At 38.1% G+C, this 18,008-nt stretch overlaps 2 protein-coding genes across 5 annotated transcripts; one reads left to right on the top strand and one right to left on the bottom strand.

Annotated features, from left to right (window-relative positions):
- Nucleotides 1–1,437: 1,437 nt before the first annotated feature.
- LOC127792936 (cleavage stimulating factor 64-like) lies at nucleotides 1,438–7,254 on the top strand. Of its 3 annotated transcripts, none has more exons than XM_052323616.1 (8): nucleotides 1,438–1,602; nucleotides 2,881–3,032; nucleotides 3,137–3,214; nucleotides 3,700–3,738; nucleotides 3,829–4,398; nucleotides 4,490–4,582; nucleotides 6,515–6,694; nucleotides 6,778–7,254. In XM_052323616.1, the coding sequence occupies exons 2-8, from the start codon at nucleotides 2,940–2,942 to the stop codon at nucleotides 6,901–6,903; spliced, it is 1,179 nt and encodes a 392-aa protein (XP_052179576.1). In that variant the 5' UTR covers nucleotides 1,438–1,602; nucleotides 2,881–2,939; the 3' UTR covers nucleotides 6,904–7,254. The 3 variants fall into 3 exon arrangements, with proteins under 3 accessions (XP_052179576.1, XP_052179577.1, XP_052179578.1); XM_052323617.1 differs by having other exon boundaries at nucleotides 1,439–1,602; nucleotides 2,884–3,032; XM_052323618.1 differs by having other exon boundaries at nucleotides 1,441–1,602; nucleotides 2,892–3,032.
- Nucleotides 7,255–7,333: 79 nt separating this feature from the next.
- On the bottom strand, nucleotides 7,334–17,136 carry LOC127792934 (CRM-domain containing factor CFM3, chloroplastic/mitochondrial). 2 transcript variants are annotated; one of them, XM_052323615.1, is made up of 10 exons: nucleotides 16,153–17,136; nucleotides 14,745–15,210; nucleotides 14,535–14,665; nucleotides 13,203–13,544; nucleotides 11,192–11,348; nucleotides 10,822–11,114; nucleotides 10,655–10,714; nucleotides 8,908–9,000; nucleotides 8,492–8,669; nucleotides 7,334–7,805 (listed from the first exon to the last, which is right to left on the bottom strand). In XM_052323615.1, exons 1-9 carry the CDS (start codon nucleotides 17,002–17,004, stop codon nucleotides 8,547–8,549), a joined length of 2,517 nt encoding a protein of 838 aa, XP_052179575.1. In that variant the 5' UTR covers nucleotides 17,005–17,136; the 3' UTR covers nucleotides 7,334–7,805; nucleotides 8,492–8,546. The 2 variants fall into 2 exon arrangements, with proteins under 2 accessions (XP_052179575.1, XP_052179574.1); XM_052323614.1 differs by having other exon boundaries at nucleotides 7,334–7,802; nucleotides 16,153–17,135.
- Nucleotides 17,137–18,008: the final 872 nt, after the last annotated feature.

Here is an 18,008-nt window from a genome sequence, read left to right as displayed (position 1 = left end):
AAGGATAGTCGACTATGCTATTTCATCTGTCGACTATTTTTGTTCTGTAAATTCAAAATTTTCTTCACATTTTTGCAATAGTCGACTATGCATATGTATCTGTCGACTATGAGATTTTTGTGTTATAAGATAGTCGACTATGCTTTTCTGTCTGTCGACTATGGCTAGTTTTATTTGATAAAATAGTCGACTAACCTAGTTGATCTGTCGACTATGTGTTTCACAGAAACTTACAACGGCTAATTTTTCAATCTCCAACGGCTAGTTTCTCATTCTCCAACGGTCACAAACGACCTCATTTCTCTTCAATCTTGTGAGAAGCTTATATATACATATCAAGGAGATCAAGAGAAGGCTAATGGACGGGAACGAATTGAATTGAGCTTACATTTTATATTCATTTGTATTTACAGTGTTATGTGCTTTCATTGTTAGACTTTTCTCTCCAAGATTTCGTTCTATTATTGTTAATACATTCATTTAAGCCTTGTTTAATTTTGAGAGACGTTGTAACTAAGAGATTCATCTCTTAGATTCTCTCTCATTCTATATTTCTTATGCTTCCTAGCTTGTGTAGCTGGAGGGCCCATTTTGAGTGGGAGGTTTTGTATTTCCTAGCTAAATGCTAGTGGGCTTGCTTGTATAAGCAAGAGGTTGTAATTCCTAGTCTTGGACTAGAGGACCTACTTGGTTTAAGTAGGGGGTTTTAGTGGATGGTTTGAAAAATCCTTAGTGAGGAACTAAGGTAGTGGATTAGGCTTGGTTAAGCCAAACCACTATAAATCCTTGTATTTTCTTATGCTTGTGTTCTTTGATATATTTATCTTTCCAAGCATTTCATTATTCCTCCTCGGTTCTCATATTTATCTTTATTCATTTGTCATTTTTATGGTTTACGCTTTAAAACTTTAAAACCTCAATCTGTATCAAAAAAATTTTTATTTTAAGTTCTATCATTTAAGTTTTTAAAATAACCAATTCACCCTCCCTCTTGGTGTGTGCCATAGAACCTACTGTTCTAACAGTTCCTTCTAACGATCAAATAAGTTGTTTTTTTATTTTTTAATTTCAATTCAATTAGCTTAATTAAGTTTAATTAATTTAATCTAACTTGTTATTTGTGAGAGAAGGGGCTGTTCATGTAAAAAATTAAAACTAGGACCTTCACAGTCATTTATAAGGCTTACGGGTTTCTGTGAAAACTATTCAAACGATACGGTTTGTGTGCAATTCATTCAATATATTATATATATAAGTATAGACGTATAGATGAGTATTATAAAATGACAAAATTGAGAGAGGCGGATCCAGCCCATGGACAGAGTAGGTTTCAGCCCACCTAATTTTTTTTTTAAAATAAACTTTTTGACCTATAATTTCTGTTTCCAAGCCCCCAACAGCCCAAGCCCAACTCCAAGGGGAGCCAAGCCCAACTCCCCCCCCCAACCCTTTCTTTCTTGTCCTTCCCATTACAATCTCTCTGTCTCTCGTTCATTCTCTTTCAAGAGCACGTCTGTAAATCACAAATTTTGTTAAATCGAACCTTTTGATCTTGAATCCGACCGTATTCTCACCGTGAAAGCAGCCCCAATCTACAAGAAGGTAAGTGTTTTAGTTTTATCAGCCTTATTTTCAGCATAAATACATGATATATATACGTATATACGCGCGTGCTAGGTTTGATTGAAAGTTTAAACTTAAAGCTATAGAGATTCGGCCGTTGGATCTTGCTGGTTTGTTTGTCGATGGGGATAAGGGTGTCGAGTGGTTACCCCTGATCGCCGGAAACCATTGTCTATGGTTGCCGGTGGCGACTGCTAGTGTGTTTTTCAGTTCTAGCCGAAAATTAAAAAACAGATCTATGAAAATCCAACCGTTAAATCTGTCTCATTTTTGTGTATGTTAGCCCCCTTGGCTTGGTGTTTCTAATGCTAGGCTCTGACCGTGGAAATCTCCGACCAACGGTGGTCTTCGGTGGCTGCTGGTGGCGGCAGTTGAAGCTCACTGTTGGGAAAAAAAATTGAAGCTCCGCCAGATTAAAGATCCTAGCTCCGCCCTGGATATACAACAAAAATGTTCTCTAAAACTCAAACCTTAAATTGAGTTTTGGCCTTAAAACTCACTTTACCACATTTTGGGTTTGATTATAATGAGTTTGACTTAGCAAACACACAAATTTGATGTTCGGAAACAATCTCTCCAAGCGTTACTTTCAAACTTAATGTCAAATACACTCCAAATGTACTAATAATATCTCTCACTTCACCACATTTTGGGTTTACTAAAATGAGTTTTGAGTTCAGCCAACACACAATTTTGATGTTTGACCCCATGGCCCCACCGTACTTCCAAACTTAATGTCAAATGCACTTGAAATACACTAATAATATCGACTAGAAAAGTTTGGTAGGGACTCACAAGTTGGATACGAAATATATTTCTTATATCCATCCCAATGTAGCATTTTTGTAATACATTTATGGGGCAAAGCTCAAACACATTGAGTACACCCTATCCTAACACATGTATTATAAACTTTTAAGATAAAATTCTAGAAGTATCTCAATATTTCTGCCAACTGAGTGGATCACATTAAAAAATAAGAATTTAAAATAAATATCCTTAAATTTTTAAAAATAAAATTTTAGAAGAATCCCAAACTTTCTGCCAAATCATCATTTTAAAAGTATCTCAAGTCATCATTTTACTGAGTCGGTTGCATTGGAAAACAAAAAAAATTAAAATAAAATATCTTGAAAATTGTAAAAGAAAAAAAAATCTTGATATTTCAAGAGAGTCCATAGGGTAAAAATTTCATTTAAGAAATAATTTCCGTTTATAAAATCGTGGGATTTTAGATTTACACTATGTCCCGTTTAGAAGAAGTGCAGAAATCTGAGTCCCCTCTGGAAAGCTCTTTGAACTCTCTCTCCAAATCAATGGCGGGAAAGCAGCCCGATGGGGATGGTTTGCCAGCGAACTTCGTTGGAATGTCAAAGAACCAACTCTACGAGATCATGTCTCAGATGAAGGCAAGTATCCATTCATCTTTCCGTTGAATTTCCTTGTCATCTTTCTTGTTCTTGCTATGTTTCTAGAAAATCGTCTCGCGTGTTGAAAATCGTCTATGTGGCAGACTCTGATTGACCAGAACCCGGACCAAGCAAGACAAATTCTTGTCCAGAATCCTGCCCTTACCAAAGCTCTCTTCCAGGTATCTTATCTAGGGTTTCAATTTTTTTTCTTTATGGTATTATCTTTTTAAATTCCGTGCATAATTTTAAATCATTTTCAATTGAATGTTCCACGAGGACTCGTGCGTATTTAGGGTTTGAAGATGAAAGGCAGCAATCGCTGCATACTGGTTCTTAATTCACAAAACATTAATAACTCATGTTTTACGTCGGAGACCTAGGCCTTTATTCAATACAAATAGTCTGGCATGTTTAGTGGAAATTACTGCACCGCAGCAAATTGTTTAGATGAATTTCTAGGTCCCTGTTGTCAATTTTAAGATTTTTGTTCCCAGTAAACCTTGTACCAGTTTGACTGTTGAATTTTTTTTGTCATGGCACATGGAGACCCTCTTAACAAGGACACTTCAGTCTATAGAATTGGTTATTCTCCTCTGATGTTGTCTAGAGCTGTTAACTGCAACTTTTCTTCTCACTAATTTTCCTTTATTAATGCATCCACTAGGCGCAAATTATGCTTGGAATGGTGAAGCCTCCTCAGGCGGTCTGTCCTTCATTCCTTCTGTGGGCCCTACTTCACTTGGTTTAAATTTGTATAGGAGCACCTGTTTAATTAATCCTTCAATTTCTTTAGGTTCCAAACATCCAGCCAACTGCATCACAGTTGCAGCCTCCTACAGAATCATTGCAGCCAGTTCAGCAGGCACATATTCAGGCCAGTCCTGCTTTGCCCGGACAAAATGGTTTGCAAGACCAAACTAGTGCATCTCAGGCCCCAGTTCCCATAAGAAAGCAACACAAAACTCCACTTATGCCAATTTTATCTACTTCGCCCCCTTTAAACCTCCCATCACAGTCCTTGTCATCACATGGCTTACAGTCAGCACAGCAGCCCAAGGGACATATTAGTTCCCAAGCATTACCTGTGTCACTTTCACAATCCTCTCAAGTCCTGAGCATTCCTCCACCTCCACTTCATTCTGTTTCACAGCCTCCTCCACTTCAACCCCCGATGCCTGTTGGCTCCACCCAGTTGCAGCAACCATCACAGACAAGTGGCATGCAGCATCTGGCACTACAGCCCCCACTGCCACCACAACCCAGACCACCTTTCTCCCATCAACTTCACTCTCAGATGGGACCAAACATGGGTTTCCAGCAGTCTGGTGCCCCTCAGCTGCATCATTCACAACCCATGTTTCATGTAAGTTGCTTGCAGTTTGTTGGATAAGCAACTAATTAAGTTTTCTTTATACGACATTTTTTAAAATATAATTTTTTGTTCCTTTATTCAGGCAGGTATGAAACCTCCTCTGGGCATGGGGCCTTCGTTTCCCCAAGGACAGCAACCACTTCCTAGTCAGCCTCCAATTCGGTCACTTTATCAGGTGTGACATTAATTATTCACTTACTAAAGCTGTGATCAAGATGAATTGGATCTTTAAGGAATGTAAACTTGTGAATGCCTAAGTTTGTTCTCATGACAAAACTTGGGTTGATTGATCCTTGTGCATTACCCTCATTGTGGCAGCAAGGTTGCTGGAGCTACAAATTGCATGCTTTCCTTTTTATGTATATGATATCTTATCAGAAAGCATGTTTTCAGCCATATGGTTACCATGTACTCTATGGAATTTCACCGTAATAATAGTTGTTATCATGTGAATAATTCTCTCTGCTAGTGAATTTTCTGTTGGACCATGATTGTTAATGATGATTGGTCAAACTCCATTCTTCCCCCCACCCCACTACACACACACAACTGAGAAGATGAACGGCCTGGTAAACGAGAGTGAGAGAAAGCCTATGGCCTTGAACATGCGTATATATTGAGTTTGTTTGCATTTGGCAGGCATATATGATTGGTCAAACTCCATTCTTCCCCCCACCCACCACACACACACAACTGAGAAGATGAATGGCCTGGTAAACGAGAGTGAGAGAAAGCCTATGGCCTTGAACATATGTATATATATTGAGTTTGTTTGCATTTGGCAGGCATACCACCTAGACTTACTTTTTGCTAATCCAACAAGGCTTGTGATCAGAAATTATTATATTGCGATCTATACAGAAATTATATTCAAAGATGCAATTAAAATTAACATGAGGCCCTCTGGGAATGAATTTGCTACTTAAATTGCTTGTTTAATTTTTATGATGCTCATGGGTAAGTATGATGGATGGTCAATGTAGGATTGTTCGTGTTGAATTGAATTCAGCCCTGGGAGGTCTTGCTAAGGGCATGTACTCCTGTTGCAAGTGCCTTATGTTCCTTGAGCCTCACCTCAAAAGACTTTTTAGTTTTTGTTCCTCATTTTGTCTACCATAAACCTGTTGTATATTTTTGTTCCATGTGCCAGCAATCTGTTGGGCTTCATATGTTAAAACCTCCATTGTGAAAATTACTTTGTTCATCCTTCAAAGGCTGGAAAATAGTTCTATAGTTACAAACTAAAACTTACTATTGACTATGTTTTATTGGCCCCTCTTCATCAGCAACTGTGATTTCAAGATTCCCAGGTGAAACTTGAGTTCTACCATCAGTCTAACACATTTTAATATGCATTTTACATGTCATTGTTAATTTATCACGTGTCTTCACAAATCTGTAACACACACCATTTGTTTTCAAATCTGGACCTAGCATAAGGCTACTTTCTCTCTAATATATTTGTTTGTTTTGAACTTCACATATAATCATAATGCAATTGGAGAAAATCATTATTTGGAACTTTGTGTAGTCATAATGGATAAGCTTACAAAATTAACTTAATGTGAGGGCTCTGGGGCCTGTATTTAAAGCTTCATAGCCATTTTCAGCCAAGTGATATCATGACCCAAAGGAGCTTGGTTGGATATTTGATTGTCTTGTATTTTTCTTTGTACTCCTAACTGCTTGATGCATGCTCATAGAAGCTTATGCAAGAGTGCCCAGTTGAATTGTATTGCCAGTAAAGCTAACCCATCCATTTAACTCCAGCTGCTCAGTTGACACTTTTACAAGATAAACACAGGCACCTAGTAAAACTGTTGAAGTATGATTCAGAAGTAGCTGATTTGTGCTTTTGTCTATGGGATAATTATGGTATTCATTTGCTGATAACATTAAAATTGCCATGCTCTCCTACTGATGTACACAAATGTTGCAATTTGTTTGATACTTCACTGGCAGTTCACCATGGTCCAACAGTAAATCGCTCTTTTGCTTGATTTTATTTTATTTTTCCAATTTTGGTTGGAATGATTATAGATCTTTGCTGTACTTGTAGTTGTAGAACTAATAGTTAGGATCTATGGTGAATGCCTTTATGCTGCAGGTGGGAGGTTCACATTTGGGGTCGGAGTTCAGTCATGCTGAAAGCTCCATGCCACCCGACAGAGGGCCAGCATGGATACCCGGTTTACAAGATAATGCAATGGGAACACATATGCCAGGGCCACCGCCATTGGCTCCCCCTCCAATGGGCCCGGGCAATCAGCCTGCTCATGCCGCATCAGTAATTTATCCACTTTTTTTTTTTGGCCTTCTTAAATATCATGACGATTTCAAGTTTTGTAAATGAGATCGTTGATGTTTCAGTTAACCCCTGAGATGGAGAAGGCACTCCTTCAGCAGGTCATGAGCCTTACCCCAGAACAAATCAACCTGCTCCCACCAGAGCAAAGGCATCAAGTGCTACAGCTGCAGCAGATGTTGCGCCGTTGAGGGGTAGGTAAATTACCCTTTCTCACCCAAAAGCATTGCTTCCTTTGTGGGGGCGTCATCTCTGGCTTATTCGGCTAATCCTATCAACCTGGGCCCATCATCCTTGCAGACTCTGGCAGTTTTGGTTGTCAAGTATGAGACATTTCATAACAAATTTGGGGATATGTATATTTTGTTTCGTCAGTTTAGGCATGGCAGCATGCATGCTGTGGTCAAATTAAACATACGAAATTGGTATCACCTTGGTTATTGCATTTGCAAGTAACTTGTGAGAGAATTTGTGTAAAATGGGAAAGCCTCTTCTTTTTTTTTTGGGTTTCCTCCCAATAATGAAATTAGAAGTTAACTGAAGACTTAGATGTTGTGGCTACTTTTTACCTTGTTATGGTCCCATTAGTAATGTCATTTGACATGTGAAACTACCTGAACGTTAATAGGGCCAGAAAATGAAAAGCTCATTCGGGTCATCTGATCATTCCTCCATAATAGAGACCAGACAACTGAAGCGGGCAATAGTGGATACAAGTCAACAGCTTTCTACACTGCAAAATAACATTTTCAGATTTTTGAATGAGCTATTTTAAGATTACATTATGGTAAAAATAATACGGCATAACAAATAGCTGATATTCAGATGCAACTCAGATTGGTGATTCTCCTGTTTTCTTTGAATTTTTGGTTAATGGATTGTGGATTGTTCCCCTGAGCATATACAATTAAGAACATGCAGCAACCTTCCACGGAGATTGGCATTTCCCCATGAAGAATTGACGAATTGCCACCTTACATAAATGGGACTTGAATCAATCGGCCAAGCATTTCAGCCCCATTGCAGAGTACCCGAACCATCAACAAATTAGAATTTGATGGGAATAGATGATCTCCTTCAAGGCATCGGCCTGTTGGGAATAGTGGAAAAAAATTAGAGAGAATTGTAATATACAAACTGTGAATAAAATTTTCAGCTCAATTGATGCCCAGTGAATTCCAGTTCTGTTATTATTAATTAAGAAAAAAGTTGCATGCTGAATAACTCATGTTTGGAATCTCTTCATACAAATTTCACCGAACATTAGTGCATGTCTATTAAATGATGTATAACTTGAAAATTTTTCTCATTCAACACTACCATCTAGATTGCTTCCTAATCTCTCCAGATTGGTAGGAACACGTCATCAAAATAGTCCTAGTCTGAACATACTCCCATCGTCCTAGAATGTGGGAGTAAAGACCAGTCCTCCATTCAGGTTCAATGTGTGGCTCAGCAAGGAAGGTTTTGTGGAGCGGCTTAGAAGACTAAAGTTTGGACTCTCATTTTAAGGATAATCTCCGGAGCCTTACTTGTAAATCATATATACAAGTTCGGTGTCCTCTTTTTACAGGGTTTACCCCTAAAGGCAATTCTCCTATTCATAACCACATTGTTACTGAACAAAAGAAACTTCACACTCAATGACGGATTTCCTACAATGGGAAACCAAAATATTTATTTTGTTGTATTTTTTTTTTTCTTGTCATATAAGTGTAAATAAAGACACAAAACTCATACTTTACTCAATGTAGCATAGCCCATGAAAGAAAATCTAACCAGTTACTTCACTGAACAGGAATCAAGTCATCAACTCTTGCGGCCAGAAGAACAATCATGGTTCTGAAGGCTCAATTAAGGCTGTCTTCATTAAGGAAGATGATTCAGATTCATCTTCCCAATTAAGGCTGTCTTCATTACCATCAAAATGACAACGCGAAGGGTAGTGGTCTCCACCCTGCAAAGGAAATAATTAACATTTTTCACTTCTTACAGTTGAGCAAATATTTCCACAGCTACTCCACTCCCACATCAAAAACATAAAATAACTAGATAACCAAATAAAACACAAATAATAAAAGAAAAATTAGGAACAAGTAAAAAAAGGGAATAAATGAGGGGTCTTTAGTGGGATGAGTTCAACTGTTACCAAGCGACAATAGCACTAGTCTGTATAAATAGCCATGAGAACTCACTTGGTCACTGTCTGAGATGCGATCAAAGTCATTGTCTTCTTTTTCAGTATTCTCGTCTTGCAGAGATGTGTCTTGTACATCCTTACAATCACCCTGTTGCAAATTAGCAAAATTATCTTCTGATAATCTGACTTGTGAACAGGTTTCAGATGAATAAAGATGATGATGGCATGATAAATTAACAGGAATCTAAAGGAACCATTCAAGTAATAAAAAAACAATACATCAAGCCTTAATGTCACTAGGTGGGATCAAGTACAAGTAAAAAAATAATTATTTGTATCTTTAACAAATTTGTCAAAGTACTTTGTGACCCAGTTAAATCCACTGTGGCTATTTTCATAATCAAAACATTAAAAAAAAAAAAAAAGGTGTCCTCTTTGCACGAGGAACAGTGTCTACGTCAAGCTGTATTCTCAGCTCAAAAAAGGCAATTGTTTGGAAAGTGAATATCAATAAGGTAATGATCCAAGAACATGCTTCAGGTACGTGCATTTGAAAAGTATAATAACATTAAGGTTGTGAGCAAGCACAACTAGGCTCCAAGTTACATGGCAACTTCAAATAACTTTAACATGAGTACAAAGGCAGTCCGCTAAAGCTTTGTCTCTGACTTTTAAGATGCTTCTGCATTCAAGTAGATTTTCTTTTCCCTGAACATCAACTGCATGCCTACAATGTGCCTCACCATTTAAGATGGGACCTTGCAAAAGTAATGTTGACCTGTGTGTGTCAGTTATCATCCCAAAATTTCAAAAGATGTGTCCTCAATTTGGCAAGAGAATCATAAATCCTAGTCCACTTAGAGGCAGATTTCCCATTTAAGGTGGTTATTTGGATTTCCAAGTAATCACATTTGAACCCATTTCTCAAGCTTGTATTCAAATTAACTTCCATCCTCTTGAGAGGCAGTGGTGTGATCACACTTCTGTAGTGAGGGAGGCTACACCAATATCTTTTGGCTGTCAAGGTCATTGCATGATCCAGCACAGAAATTACCAATTGGTGAAATGGTCCGGCAGGATAGGCATATTAACAGGAAATAATAATGTCTGGCACTAAGTACACCAGAAATTGGCTGTAGGGTCAGTTTTTTAGGATACCATATCTGGAAATATTGATTAGACAGACTTTAGTTAGAGTAGTGGAGGGGTATATGAATGTTACTCTAGACCTAATTGTCTCTCTTGTCTTTCTTATTCATAAATGCAGCCCTGTAGGCCTGTTACCTGCTAGGAAATAAAACCAATGAAATCTGCCAGCATTTTCTTTAGCTTATCTGTGAACACTTAGTTTAGTTAGCAAGCATCATCAGTATTAATCTGGTTATCAAAACTGGTCAATGAGGTTTCCATTTTCTCTTAGAGGTGTTCTTCTAAAAGCAGTTCATTCCACTTGACGAGAAAAGCTGCACAGGGAACCAAATGTATAAAAATAATAAGAACTTAGGTCACTGACCTTGGAGTTCAGTAATGACTTAGAATTAATCAAAAAGGTCTAAATTAAGTAAAGCTGAAAGAAAATATTATTTTACTTGGCCCAAAAAAAAAGAAAGAAAGAAGAAAAGGTAAAGGCCTATGGAAATATATCTGTTAAAGTTTAAGTCATTATTATCATCATCCCACTGTGAACAACAGGGAGATTAATGGATTTTTAGAGATAGCATTAAACCAATCACAAATAACAAGCCAAGCTCCATGGTCAACGTATGCACAGAACTAATTGAGCTGGAAAAAGTAGCACTTACAATTTCAATTTTCATTTGCTCAATTGTTTTCTCCAATTCAGATATGTGTTGAGCGAGAGCCTGAAAAGTAAACATTTCAAAATTAATGTACAGGACATCGTATGGAAATTGTAAAGGATTATTTGTGAATATAGAACCACAGTCAACAAAATAAAGCAGGACAACACCTCATGTCGCTGCGTGGCAATTGAACGCTTCAATGCTTTGGCCTTTGTTAGAAGGTTTCTTGGCCTCAAGCTAATTGGTCGCCTATAGTTCTTTCCACGATAGTAAATAAGAGCATGACCTTTTGGGACTCTTTCTATTGCCACTAAAATTCCACCACTTTCATACTCCAATAATCTTGCTGTTTCCTCAACAAAAGCAAGGATTTTTTGCTTGGATATCAACTTTACAAGTTCTCTATGCTTCCAATGCAAGTGCATGTTCTCAATAACACCATCAAAAACACCGCGAATGCCTAGAAAAATCAAACAGACCAACCATCAATTTTTTAATTTGGTGTAGAAAATTAATAACAAAATAAAGACAACTCACCAAGAGGTAAGTATGCCTTCATTCTTAATCCAACCCTGCGAAACATCGAGCGTTCCTCCTCAGTGATTGTTTCCTGGTCATCAGAAGGTCCAACAGGAACCATAGATGCTTCCACCTTTGCTAACATTTTCTCAGCTCTAAGCAATTTGTTCTGGGCCTGTTAGCATTCAGTCCCAACACATCCAATTTAGATTGATTGAACCATGAGGTACTTCAACAGAATGACAACAGAGCAAATGTAGGCTCCAATATTAGGCAAAATGATAAAAAGGAATTGGCAATTACCAACCAGTGACTAGGACACTGCAATTCCTTAGAAGCATAAATATTAAAACGCATGATAAAAAACATAAATATTAGTCTCCGTAGATTTTTCTTTTAAAAAAAACTGTTCAAATGCACTCACACTTTTCCGGATATTACAGAATGCAAGTGTCTAAGAAAAATAGACACCAAAATATGACCACATGTTCTAAATTATGCTGGCCTTGGAATTGCAGAAATGAAACAATCAAAGGATTGTTTGCAAAGAACCATTCAATTAGAAATGTGGGGTGATAAGATTTTGGTTTGATTGTTGGTGTAGCTCCAGACCTTTGAGTGAATTATCTCCTGGTTTGTGTTACTTAGCTAGATAGATAGGCTTTTGTGAGTAATTATTTTCCTCTCCTAACTGGTAAAGTTGTTTCATACCCTCAACAACTAGGAGGTTGTTTACACATTGATTTTCTTTTGAGTCATATCACACTCATGGTAAGGTAGGGGAAAGATGGGCAAATCAGTCTGAGTCAGTCAAAAAAGGAAACTTAGGCTCTTTGTGACAAAATATAAATTGGTTTTCTTCAAGTTTCTTCATACACATATGCTAAGGCAGGGGAAAGATGGACAATCAGTCTCAAGTCTAACAAATTAGGGCACCTAGGTCTTTGTGACAAGAAAAATTGGATTTACCATCAAAATTTGTGGATGCTGAAAGCTCATCCCAAGCTTGCATTTATTTGTTTGGACCGCCTTGCATGGTGCCATTTTTATAACTAATAAGAAGAGGAGGCTTACTTTGGTCATTGGTGCCACATCTGTAAGAATTTTTTTTTTTTTTTGCATTTCATGGGTGACACAAGCATGTTCTTTAGATTTTTGCATTCATGAGACTGAGTTTGCGATATTTGATCTAATGGATGCAACCCTCTTCTATCCAGGCTCGGGACAAGCAGTAAATAGGAGGAACACCTCATAAAAAATGAGAAGAAGTCTGAAAGATGCATCTATGAGGCAAGTAGATGAAACGGAAGAAGTCAGTAACAAATGGGGGAGATGAAGACCAAAGAAAATTTGGTGGGAAACCCTTAAATTTAACATAGGACATAATGGCCTTACAGGACATGAGTATGAATAGCGATGACTAGAGGTCTAGAATTCATGTAACTAACCCAACCTAAAGGGATTAAGGCTAGTGGTTATTGTCATTGTTGTTGTAGGGCTTGATCTTGTCCATGTAGAATTTTTGAGTTTTGAATTATTATTTCTTCTATTTATGTGGCTTAATTGGAGAGGAAATCTCGGAGAGCTGTTGAAAAATTTAAAGTTTACTTTTTGTCTTAAGAGGATCATTTCTTTGAGTGTAAGAAGGAATTTGTCTTTATCTTTCTAGTCTTCTGTAAAGTTTTTGATGATCCTCCTGTCTTAATAGTTTTGTGGTTGCTCTTGTAAAGTTTGCATCCTCAAGGTGGCTTCTATGTATATATTTCTATTTTCAGGTAAAAAAAAAATTTAAAAAAAAGTTACAGAGAAATCTATGGAGAAAATGTAAGAAATCCCAAGTCATTATGAAACTTTAATGAATAGAGAAGTCATTATACTGTCAAAATATAAACTACCTCTACACCTGGATTAAAACCAAGTGTGATACTTGTATCGAGTAGAAGAGCAACTTTGTACAAATGATAAAAGCAACACTTCCTGTATGGCACAGAACTGATGCAAGTGCTTTAGCAGTTACCAAACCACTTACTATTTTTAGCTTATGTTCCATCCGCTTGACTACCCTAGCTCTCTCAGTTCTTGAAGCTTCTCCCACCATCTTCTCATGTTCTTCAGCAGATATTTCTATTCCCCACTGGGCCTGAGCATCGTAAAATTCAGCCAAAGTACCTGCTTGCACCTGTCCATCTTCAACTACAAAATCTGATTCTATCATACCATTCCGCACTTTTTCTTCAACATCTTGAATCTGCTTTGTCATTTCCTGTCTTTCTGCTAAAGCAGAAGCCACACTTGTTGGCAGGAAATCCTTCCCACGATATATGACTATAAAATATTTGTTTCTGAGCAGTAGGACACCTCCTGTAAGTTTCTGTAATAGTTCAGGAATTAAAATGAGTTTTTTTTTTTTGGGGGGGGGGGGGGGGGTTCCCTCATTTATTCAAATTTGAAAATCTAATTTCAAATTCAAATGAAAAAGTATGGACATCAGCTAAAATAACCATAATCATAACATGTTTGATATTACAGGTGAGAATAAATATCTTTCTAAGGCTTCAATTCAGATAGATAATGCTTAACCTTCCTCCCCATTTCATTCATGTTTGTTGGTGAGCAACCTAATGGAAAATTGCCATGTGTTGAATTTCTTTGACAGAAAAAGGCGTAGAAACAAAAGAGTAAAAACAACAAAAAATAATTGACCACATTCCATTGTTTAGTCCTGTTGACGTTAAGTCCATATCACAGCTTCAGAAAGTGATAACAGTAGATGTTACCTCTTTCCAAGTTCCAACCTAGCTTTTTAAGCAATAAAAGGTTTTGTAAATTAAGACAAATAGGTGAATGCCTTAAACTCCAACAATTGACTGAGAAAATAGTTTGATAAATAAAACATAAGGACGAGGGACTTGCACTCAGACAATGGATACAGAAAAAAACTCTCACCTTCATGCGGGCAAAACAAATTGGCATATCATTTAGTTTTGATCCACATAAAGAAAATCCAAGGTCAAGTTGGGTTGAAAATTAGCAAGTCAAACTTCAATGCATTCATTAATACTTTGACCACAGTTACAGCCAAGCTCCAAACAAACCCATGGTCAACAGAATCAAAATTATTCAGCTTGACTCTTTATCAACTCCAGAACACACTGCAATCAGAATGTGCAAGTTACAACTTCTACAGCACCCCAAAAGCCTCCCCAGACATTTTGCCAATAATTTTACTAACCTGATCCCTATAAAAAGTTGAAATTAGGGGGCACATCCTTGTCCTACTGTAATGTTTGGCAGCTTTATTTTGGAACAGTGGCTTCAACTAATAAGATATATAATTGATTATACACACTGTATAACATACCTTAAGCTCCTCTGCCATTAACTTGTTGTTTGTGTTCTGGATTCCACGTTTAACAGCAATTTTTGCAACTAGACTTTTCTCCCAAAGCTTGATTATAGCAGCAGCCAAGCCCTGATGATTTCTGTTTCTCCCTTGTGAAAGAATTAACCATGAAATTTAGTATCAGAGATAAACATAGCAGCAAAAAAGCACAAATTATGTAAACAATACCAAGGGCAAAATGACAGGGAAGAGATTTTGCAAGTTTTCGCAAGCTGGTCAGTTCTGCATTGGTTAGTCGTGGCCGCATTCCAGTAGGAAGAAGCCTGAAAGGTGTTTTGTAGCCAGGAATAGTCTGCTCGAGCAAATCAGCATCAACAGGAAGTATTCCTGTTCCCCACCAATCCTCAAAACGTGGACCTAAACCATCTAGAAGGCTATTGAACTCAGCTTTTTCTTCTGTCATGCTCTCTGCATGATTTGAAGAAACAGGTATTTTGCTCTTTTCCATAATTGACGGAGAACCATTCACCATGCTGTCCTTCAGGTTGGCAGCACTAGAGACATCTGGCACAAAAAGAGAATCACCTTCTCCATCCAAAGGTTTTGGACTCTGCGAGGGCCCTTCATAGTTATTTCCCCGGTACACCACCATAACACTCCCAGACCTCCATAAGACTAATCCTCTACTACGACGCTGACCATCAGAACAGGAAGTTAGTAAAGAGTATAGAAATTCAAAATGGCTTTCAATTTTGCACAAGTATGATGGCTAGTAACTCAGAATAAACAGCACAAGATGCTACAGAAGTCATGATCATTATAAAAGACAAACAAATATAAGAACCCTATTCCAGCAAATGTCTCCTGGTAGCCTAATGATCGTGATACAGGCAAAGGCATAAAAAGTGCTGCAAATGAACAGAGCCACTTGCGAGTGGCCCGAAACTAGGCTCAATCTAGGCTCATTCTAACTTGTTTATTCAGTTAACAACAAGCTTGAGCTTGATTCTTTTAGCTCAGTTAGTAAAGAAGGTAAGCTTTGAGCTTTAGGGTGCTCAAACCAAGCTCGCCTCATTTGAGCTCATGAACAAGCTCGGTTGTGGGCTCACTCCTAAATAGTGTGTGTTTTTCACAATTGATATTCTTATCATATAATTTTTATTATTTAAATTTTAATAATTTTTTGTTTTTCCCCCTAAGTTTTCTATTATTTTATTATTTTTTAAGATTTTGGATGTTAATAGTATTGGTTATTGATTTGAGCTTTAAATGAGTCCAAAATCAAGTTTTAAATTTAGAGCTCATGAACAAGCATGTTTGAAGCTCCCGTATAAACAAGCCGTGCCTGAGTCTGACAAAATTCTTACTAAAACAGCTCAAACCTCAAATTTGAGCTCAAGCCAAGCAAAATTTAAAACAAACAAGCCTGAGCCTTTATGGGCTCGGCTTAGCTAGGGTTTTTTGCAGCCTGAGGCATAAACACTCATTTCAATGGTCTCAGTTGGGGGGGGGGAGGAATCTAAAAACAAAGCTTTATCTTAAAGACTTCAGCATATTAAGAAACTAAGTTCAGTTCCAAAAAGGCAAGACCACATCTGCATTTTGTCAGATAATTCAGTTATCAAAATCAACCAACCTCGACAATTTCATGTGCAGTCTTCATGTCATGTGCCAAGCTCTCGTGGAATTTAAGCCTAACCAACTCCGACTTCCTCCACTGATCGTGAATCTTTTCCAGCACCGCCCCAGTAACCCCAGCCTTAGGGACACTAATCCTCTCCCTGATCATCATCCCAAGACGCCTCAGCCGCCTCAACTCAGCATCCTCAATGGTCAACTCCGCCAAAGTCGGGGCCTTCACCGTCCTCTTCTTCTTCACCTCTTCCTCACTCTCCCTATCCTCCGCCCTCTCCCACGGCAGCACCCCCTCATTCTCGCCGTCGTCGATCAACATTTTATCAGGCCTCACCCAGTCTCGGCTCAACAAATCCCCCAACTTCTCCTCGCCAGTCACCGGCATTACCTCCTTCTCCTCCTCCTCATCTTCATCGTCCGAACCCAACCCTAAATTCCGCAACCGAAGCACAATTCTCTCAATCGCGCTAGTCCCGGCCCTGGACTTCCCGTCAAAGTACCGGCTTTCCGCCGCGTCCTCGGGCCGCTGCGTATTTAAATTCGAATTGACCGGGGCCTCCGACGAGGGCCATTTATCCAGCCAAGATGAAGAAGAAGGCTTGGGCTTGGGCTTGGGGTTAGGCGTAGGGTTTTGGCTAGGGTTTCTGTCGTCCCAGGGATAGTGCGTACTAGGGTTATCGGTTGTCGTGCGGAGAGAAGAGAATGACTTGAAGAGAGATAAAGACGACTTCTTAGTACCGGCTGTGGTAGCGGAGAAGAGGAAGCGGAGGCGGAGTGAGTACGAGGAGTTAGAGGTGAGTGGGACCGTGCTTCGGAGTGGCATTTCCGTTATTCTCGCTGTTGATACGGCCATTCTTGCTCGTGATATCCCAATTTAAGCTGTTGCGTCTTCGTCTCCTTCCCTTAGCTTCTGTAGCCACATAGCTTCACGCAGAGAGATTGAGAGAAGAAGAAGAAGGAGAAATGACGATAAGATTTTCCCGCAATGGATATTTCATTCGGCCCGGCGCTAAACGCAACAGAAATAAAAAGTAAATTACGTTACCACCCCGATATTTTTTTTGTAAATGCTATTTAAAAAGAAATAATATTATTGGTACACTGTACATCTTGGACTACACAAAAATATACCAATGATAAAAATGTCCCTCATGAGACGTATAGAGGTGAAAGGTATTTTAGTCATAATACCCCTTTATATAGTCTAAAATGTATAAAAATGATGTCTTATACTATGTGTTTTAATCCTTTCCCGAGAAAAATTTCTTCTAGAGAGCGCGCTGAGAAGAAGTTTCTCGAAATAATTCTTCTGAGATAAGAAGTTCTTTTAGAAGAATTTTTTTAAAAAATTAATTTTTTTTATAGAATTATTTTACACAGCACACTAAGTCAAATCATTATTTTGAAAATGTTACAATAGAACTCGTTTTCCACACAACTCTAGCCCACATTGTCTTGCACAACATGACCCTTCTACAATAGGCCATCATTCATTCGAGAGCTTTCTCTCGATAAAGTTTCTTATCAAGGTCTTTTGAATTTAACCCCAAAATAATTATATGTTCCCAAAAGAACCACATGTCCTACAATTTGAGAAGTCACTTGTCTTTTACACATTCATATCACGTGTCCTAGATATGACCCATGGCTATAAATACTCATCAATCATTTGTGTTTTGGGGGAGTTTTTACCAACTTTTCATTCTCAAGCACTTGCACAAGTCATGTTAGAAAAATCCTTACTTTCTCTTAAACGATCATTATTGGATACTTTATTTGCACAACATCTGTATTTTTATTTTACTATAATAGTATGTGACTTAAACATTAAAGACTTCGTGTATGACAAATTCTTAC

Source organism: Diospyros lotus, unplaced genomic scaffold (genome assembly GCF_014633365.1).
Source record: "Diospyros lotus cultivar Yz01 unplaced genomic scaffold, ASM1463336v1 superscaf1, whole genome shotgun sequence".
NCBI lineage: Eukaryota > Viridiplantae > Streptophyta > Magnoliopsida > Ericales > Ebenaceae > Diospyros > Diospyros lotus.
The sequence above is the reverse complement of the archived record's forward strand: the minus strand, read 5'-3'. Positions and strand labels throughout refer to the sequence as shown.